The sequence below is a fragment of the Eutrema salsugineum genome, unplaced genomic scaffold (genome assembly GCF_000478725.1).
Source record: "Eutrema salsugineum unplaced genomic scaffold, Eutsalg1_0 scaffold_4, whole genome shotgun sequence".
NCBI lineage: Eukaryota > Viridiplantae > Streptophyta > Magnoliopsida > Brassicales > Brassicaceae > Eutrema > Eutrema salsugineum.
The window spans coordinates 16,080,206-16,088,911 of NW_006256686.1; the positions used below are offsets into that span (position 1 = coordinate 16,080,206).

Below are 8,706 nucleotides of genomic sequence, written 5' to 3' on the forward strand. Positions count from 1 at the left end.
ATATATTAGCTATCTCATAATGCAAATTTCAAACATATATATACATATCAATACTATGCGATGTATGTATTATGAGAGAAATTTTATAATACTAATAAGCAGACAATTTATATAGATAAAGCAAAATATAATGTCCAAATATTTAAACTTAACAAAAGATAAGAACATAATGTATCTTATTTATCATCCCACAGGAAATTCAAAAAATAATCAATATTTCATTTCTTCTGCTTCTTCGATGATGATGTAGCCTCGGCATCATTCTTCATTGCTCCTTTTGACTTGTTTGATTTCTTCTCATTATTCCAAAACCTAGTTAGACAAATGACATATATAAAAATAGTTATGATTTATGTAAACAAATTAGTGAAAAAGTAAGATTGACAAAATAAAATTATTACATTTTACAAAAGGATTCCGCTACTTCTAACTCAAGGTGAAATTCAAATCTTGCTATTCCACCTCTGCTTTTGAGATATATATTACCTGTAAATAAACACGTGTATTTTAAAAACATGTCACCATATTTATAAAAAAAGATATAAAGAGTTATACTGTAACACAAACCTCCATCATTTTTGATACTCCAATCAGTTAGAAGACACAAAGCAGGAATTTGTCTAACATCCTATATTTTGTTATTGAAATCAACAGCTAATTGTCCTACGGCATTGCACTGAATCTGCATATCACTACACGAAAAATATGAAGTATATAATTACCCTTTTAGAAAAACTTAAACTATAAAAAACAACATAATGAGCAATGCTTACTTGTGATCCTTCATTGTGAAAGTAATAGAAGGAGTCATTTTGTTAGGCCTATTTGGGCAAGTTTGATCTTTTATAACCTTTAGTTCTTCAGTACTAATAACAAAACCCAAAAGATCTGTATACATATATATAAGGACCTAATCAGTTCTTATCAACCTAAATATTATACACCTATCTCAATAAATATTGAATTTGAATATAAAGTTAGAATGTTTACCAACAGAGAATTCAGAATCGGCTTCGCCTTTAATAATTTCTGAGAAAGAATAGAAGCCCTTTCCAGATTCCACTTCCCTTGGTTCAGTATCAGTTATAGTCGTATTTTCCAATAACTGTATAGCCCAACCGATTGGAGAATTTGGTTCTGGTAATGGATCTTCAAAGACCACAAAATCTTTGATAGTCTTCCAATCACCCTCGTTAATTTCTCTATCATATAACTTAATCAAACCGGCATGATGCAGATATGCTTGAACCATATCACCCTGTATAGAAAAAGTTATGTTCCAAAATAACCAATATAAGAAATTAGGAATTATTATAGTTAACAAACCTCTTCGTCCATGAGCATCATCTGTAACGAATCACGATTAGGAGTTCCTTGATCGATCCATTTCTTCAGTACCTTAACTCGGAGGCTCCAATTTGTTCTATCAAGATGCAAATCGTTGATGTGGTCATAAGAAGCCATTACCCTAGTGTGTAGATTTCTGTTTGAAAGAGAGGAAAGCAATTTAATAAAATGGATGTTACAAAAGTTGGACGATAAGGATATCTTATTTGACAGGATATATAATAATTAAATTCTTAAAATAAAACCCTACACGTTAAAGGGATTGGAAACCGATTATGTAACCAATACGGTAATACAATTTACTTTATTGAAAGATTTATTCATTTTGGAAAAGGGTATATGCATCGGTCAATCAACTGAACTCTTTCTGCTAAGTATGCAGCTTTTCTGAAATTGAATATATTTAGGCAAACTCATATTAGTCAAACTAATTTTTATGAGATGTATTGAATATAGTGAAATATGTTTTTCATAGTGAATAAGGATATAAAATATATCTAAACATAAAATCATACATATATTCCCACAAAAATACATTTAAGTATTTAGGCGAGTAGATTCATACAAATATTTCCATAAAAAATATCTTCAGTTGATTCATACATATATTTAGGTAAATATTTGTTTACCATAATGTGTTTTTCATATATGATGTCTTTGGTAATTGTCGGTTAAATTAAACTATTTATAGTATGGTGTTTAAATATGAAATCCTTGTAATTTATATATGTTTTGTCTTCTAATTCATTACTTTGTTAATTCGGAATCATCAACTTGGAAAATTTACATATTGTTTGTCTAAATAATTATTCACTTTAAAAATTCATCTATGATAAATTGAACTGAATTAAACCAAGTATTATTGAGGTAGATAAAATAAAAAATATCATAAAGGTCGATAGAACAAAAAATTAAAATATAACAAAAAAATAAAAGTCTAACAGATAATCTAATTCGATATGTATCTGCTAGATTATTTTGAATTGTTGTCTTATTCATGCCGCATCCATGTGCTCATCCTCTATACCTACATAGTTCAACAAACATATATTGTTAATATCAAAACACATAAATTTCTTAATAGTATATGCATTCATCAGTTCAAATATAAATGAAATGTCCACATAATCACGATTACCTATTTAAATCAATAGTATAGGGTGCACCTCCTACCATTGAAACATGTCCTTCTGACTATACATTTTCGACATAAATAACGATCACAATTCAATAGTATTTCATAATTAGATATAAATATATGATGACATATGTAACATACGTACCCTCAAAATGATTAAGTGGTTTAACCGTGGTAGAGATTATGAATTGAATCATTTTGTTGTATGATCGATTAGTGTTACACGATGGTATTTGGATAACAGCAAATTCATCGATTTCAAACCATGATCCCTCAATCAGTAAACAATCATACTTCTCAATCAATTTCTTTGTAACTCTGGCCTGGATCTTATTACCCTGTCAGAGAAAACAAAACACCAGTTATTAGCCATTAGTTTAACAAAATATATAAGTAGATTATAATATAGATATCATATTTTTAACCTCGATATCTATCATATTCATATCAAGAGTAGTCCCTTTATGTCGACTGTAGTGCTTGCACTTCTTAATTAGTTTAAGACGCACAGTCCATTCTGTTGTAAACTGATCAAGATCCGAAACTTTGTCAATAAGAAGAGACATTTTGTTTTCTATTTAAGTCTGATTTAGAGAATGAGATTCTATATGTAAAAGATAAACATATATATATGAATTAGAAAGGAGTTAACGTGTTAGGGTTTTATTGATTAACTTAACTAATGAGAAATATATTAGGTAACAGAAAGATTACGAATCAACCAAATACTCGTAAATCTTGATTAAATTAAATACATGGTCATATATCTTATAGTCATGTACTAATCTCGGAAACTATAATAACAAAGATCATATATATGTATGGCTACTATATCAATCATTTAGTATCTATACAAACATTCATATAATTTTTTATTTAAAATCTCATACAACTTCTTTCATTCAGTATATATATAAAATCACTAAGTGCTGAATAATTTGATAATGTAATACATATAAGGCCATTTCAATGATTTCGAACAAATATATAACAAAAAATATCATTGTATACGAATTACAATTGTTTTGCATAGCTATAAAAACTTAAATGGTAAAAAATGTGGAATGATTATTCGCTCCAAGGAAGAGTTTTATATAAATTTTCCTGAAAATAAATTTTCCTTCCAATTAGTAACAATTCATCATATATAAATCAAATATATAAAGAATATAAAAAATAGTAACTTACCAAATAGTTCTACTTGATAAGCTTCTGGAATATTTCTTTGAAGACGACATTCATGGTCTGTTTCTGTGGATTGCCTTCTTTGTCAACAATGAGAACCTGCTTTAGACTTAACTCTGGATAGAGCAACATACAACTGACCATGTGAAAAAACAGGTCTAGGCAAATATAAACCAACACTTGAGAATGTTTGTCCTTGACTTTTATTGATGGTCATTGCAAATGAGACCATCAATGGGAATTGTCTCCGTCTCATTCTGAAAGGGAATTTGCCTTCAGGAGGTGAAACAGACAATCTAGGTATATAGACTTTCTGACCGAGTGTATGCCCTGTTAACACAATTGCTTCAATGATGTGATCAGCTAGTTGAGTCACTTGAAGCCTGGTTCCATTGCATAACCCACTATTGGGATCAATATTTCTTAGCAACATGACAGGTGCTCCTACCCTCAACTTTATACAATGATTAGGTAAACCAGAAATCTTTATGTTATTCAAAAAGTCTGGAGTATAAACACTACTGTCATGATTGGAAGTATCTGATGGATCTATAGAATCTGAAGATAAACTCTCTCTTCACCTGTTTACAAAAATGATCAGTTAATAAGATATTATTAAAAATCATAGTACTACATAAAATAAGCCAACAAAATAAAAAATAATGATTATGTATATAGATTATACCTCGAAGAGCAGACATCATGTAATCATTAATCGCGCATACATCATCATTAGTTGGACATAAAATTGCTCTTTCCTGGAAAAAGTTAGGATCGTTTTGTTCTTCAAATCCTAATCCATAAACAGATTCAACAATAGCCTTAATTGGCTCATTGCACTCTGTTATCAAAAGTTCCTCGGGCATATCAATCATGATTTCCCCTGTATTTGGTAGATTAACCTTACCATCGCCTACCCGAAGAATCCATTCAGAAAAAGATTTGATTTCTTCTGCAACACTTGCATCAATGTCTGCCAATAAACGCATGTTTTTTGTTAGTTTCAAAACTTTACATTCGTCCCATAGATAAGAAGAACATAGAGATGCCCTTGTGATATCTTCTCTTCCACCACCAGTTATAACAGGCAAGACTTGTCGGAAATCACCACCAAAGACAACAACCTTTCCACCAAAAAGTTTATCTTTATGCCTAGGAATAACATCACGCATACTCCGATCTAAACTCTCAAAACAAAATTTACTCATCATAGGAGCTTCATCCCAAATGATTAATGAGGCCTCAGCCACTAATGTAGCTAAATCTGATCCTGGATGCATATTGCAAGTAGATAGCTCATCTGGATTTGAAGGAATTCCAAATTGTGAATGAGTTGTTCTTCCACCAGGCAATAAAAGAGCAGCTATACCACTACTGGCCACGTTTAATACAATTTGTCCTTTAGAACGAATGGCAGCAGACAAAATTTTTCATAAATGTGTTTTTCCTGTTCCACCAAACCCATATAGGAAAAAAACACCACCTTGGTCTAATGTAACAGCTTCCATTATCTCTGAGTATACTTTCATCTGCTCTTCAGTTAAACCAGGAAGCATCTTATTATGGAGAGCAGACATCTCATCCTTATCATAATTCCTTTCATCGAATAACAATCGGTTAATGGAAGCATTATGATAACCATCAGATGGAAGAGGCATACCATCAAAATAAGCCAAAGAACTTCCATTGCTACGCATAATTATCTCAATTGCATCCAATGTATAATTTTTGAGCTGGTCTTCAGAAAGGGTTAAATCTACAACAAACGATGGAAACAATTAATAAAATATAATATGATGGTTATGTCATAGATATATATTTTGTTCCAAATATTTAAGGAAAATACCTTCTCTGTTTTCTAATCTCCTTCGTCGATATATGATATCATCTAAAAGAAGTTGCCAAGTCTCATTCCAAACTCCACATGGATTAAGAATACTATCCGTAATGAGCATAACAGCAAAAAGTTTCCTTAGGAAAGATCCGGATCCCCAAATGCTTGCTTCTTTCAAAGCTTCTATGTATTCAGTGTCATCATCTAGCAAACCCAAAGCATAACATGCATCCTTGAATGTAGGATATAAAACTTTGTCAACTGTTTTCAAAAAATCAAAACTGGTTGGACATTGGACCCTGTTTAGCAATACACGTAAATAGTAAAGCTGACCACATGATAGAGGAACATATGTTAGTCTCCCTATAGCCATACTCTTTTGTCTTGGCCTCCACTCAACCTCTTTTCTGTCGTATATAAACACTATTGGGAATTCGGCATAGGTGAGATTCTTCGATAATTCAGGATATTTGTCGCAAGCTTCAAAGAAAGCAAGTAGCATTGAACTCTGAACTGATCTGCGATTAAGAACTGTTTCTACTGGGTCATCATCACCATACACGAATGGTTGTTCTCCAGGGAGATGGAAATATAATTTTTCCACAGGAAAACTTCTATAATGTATTGCAAAAGCAAGTATACGCCAAGATGCTTTGCAAGCAGATACATATCTGTTGATATATTAAGCAAATTATAGATAGTTAAACATATGAGGAAAACGACAATATAAGTGTTGAATACTTATAAGTGTAAGTTCGATAAACAATAAATACCTGCATTCAAAATACTCTCTAATCTCATCTTTAGTAACTTCAGATGCCTCGTCACCATCCTCGTTCGCAAACTCACCAATGTCTTTGGCATTATTCTCGATAGTAGCTAAAACTCTATCAGGACCTTTGTGGATGTATTTGAATAAATACTTGATTGATCTAGCTTGTGTACACCACTTAACATTGATATGTGCTCTATAACGCAAAGATAACTTCTTGTTATATGGAACAACCCAACTGTTATCAAGTCTGATACCATTTTTCTCAACAAAATCATCAGTTTGTCTCCTCATGTAATGTGGAAAACCAATGTTATCAACAACAGTCCGGTCACAGTATTTCTTTGGAAACATCTTGGAACACCGTCCATTTACCATGCATGGAGAACTCTTATTTATATTACCACATGGACCATGTATCATGTTCTGCTTCACAACTTCATATAACTCAGGATCAGTTTCTTTATTAGGAATCTCAGCTGATATTACTTTATCTATTCATTCAGGTGTAGGAAATTTGTATTTCGATGCCATCCAAATCAAAATATGAGCATGAGGAAGTCCTCTCTTCTGAAATTCAATTGTATAGATTCCTGTCAAATAGTATAATACATAATCAGTATCGTAAAATATATGATATTAGTATATGAAATGACATAAACTCGATTTACTAAAATATACCACAAACAGTTTCACCAAACAACTTTTTTTCAGTCAAATCTGTCATTAGGGATTCCAGCTTCATCTTGAATATACGACAACAAATATCAGGCCTGTCTTCAGGTTTGAGATCTCGTTTCTGACAATACCTAACAATCTCTGGCCAGTTTGGATTGCAAGTGAAAGTGATAAATAAATCGGGAAATCCAAAGTATTTACAAATAGCCATTGCATCCAAGTAATTGTTATTCATGTACCTAGAACCACCAGTGAATGATGCATGAATCAAAATACGTTTTCCAGTATTGGATAGATCACTTTGGCTTCATTATGCGCTTCAACTAAATTTACAAACTTCTCAGACCTAAGTTTGACTTGGTTGTTCCTGAAGTATCGTAATCTATTAGCTTCAATCATTGTAAATACGTCGACCAAAAATTGCTGGTATAGTCGTTTAGACCGAATTATTGCCTGAGATTCCATCAACCTATCCTGAATTCGATATGAATAATATTCTCTCATGCTGATAGTCTTCCGTTTTCTGTCCTCTTTATGTGAAAAACCATCTTCAATACCAACTTGATAGCCATCTTCAGCGTAAGGAAATAATAGAGGATATTGCAGAGCTAGATAACCAACGTATAATTCACTGATTCTTCGAAGACTTCCATCCTTTGCTTCTAACATAATGTCTCTATTGTCTAACCCTTCTTCAAAATCACCAGGAATTAATGCAGCAACTTCCGTTGCAGTTGGCAAGTTATGTGTTCTAGCATCTTTGTCTCTCTTGGCTATTAGAACCATTCGGACAGTATCCTCAATATCTGAATTTTGGTACCTGTCCTTGTAAAAACGAAAAGCTTTAACCAACGGATGCAATGGTTTAACATCTTCATTAAAGCTTCAATTAGCTCAGGCCGTAGCTTGTGGTCAATTTTACCATTCTTGCTGTAAATGAAAAATGTTAAAGCATGGTGAAAATTAGTCTACGTAAACACAGTCAGAATTAAACAATGAATTAATAATTATGTACCTTAATGAAAGTTCTCTATTACGAATCTCATTAATTGTATCGTGAATATAAAGCTGTAAGAACTTGGGTTTCTCATTTGCATTAGGCATCAAACTACCAATAAGATGGTAGTTTTCACCATGTAGCTGAAAAACCTGTGGTCCTTTACCTTTGTTTATATCATGATTTATTTTGCCTCCTATAGAGGTAAAAGAAAACATCATGTTATATGCTCTAATATTTTCACGGAAATGACGACAAATCTCATCGTCACTTGTGAAGAGATATAACAGTAGAGGAGGAGGTTGTTGTAACATTGGGAGCTTTACTTTTCCTTGCATACAACAAAGAGTGAAAATGTATGCCTTCAATTTTTTTTTCTTGCTGATCCTCTCGTTAAACCACATACGGGCAGAGCAGTGTGTACAATGATAAATAGGGTCGCCATCATCGTAGTACCCTATAACATGACGAATTCTAATTTATTATATATCAGTAAACAGTAAGCTGATACATCCAAAGTCAACTACGTTACCATTAGGCTGAATTACAGGTCCAATATCTAATTAAGATTGAACAGTACTACATTCAGGGACGCCATGATCATTTGCAGGTGTATAATTCCTTTCTACACCTTCCAATGATAGTGTAGATTGTAAACCACTTGGATCATAGATTGTCGAAGATCCTGACAACACAGTAATGTTTATTGAAGTAAATAATATAGAAAACTTTAATCATAATGACGATAACCAATA

At 32.2% G+C, this 8,706-nt stretch overlaps 1 protein-coding gene across 1 annotated transcript; it reads right to left on the bottom strand.

The window, feature by feature from the left end:
* Window positions 1–3,682: 3,682 nt before the first annotated feature.
* On the bottom strand, window positions 3,683–6,630 carry LOC112084578. Its single transcript, XM_024153727.1, has 8 exons — window positions 6,278–6,630; window positions 5,880–6,175; window positions 5,517–5,765; window positions 5,154–5,426; window positions 4,686–5,069; window positions 4,356–4,643; window positions 3,944–4,114; window positions 3,683–3,786 (listed from the first exon to the last, which is right to left on the bottom strand). The coding sequence occupies exons 1-8, from the start codon at window positions 6,628–6,630 to the stop codon at window positions 3,683–3,685; spliced, it is 2,118 nt and encodes a 705-aa protein (XP_024009495.1).
* Between the last annotated feature and the right edge of the window lie 2,076 nt (window positions 6,631–8,706).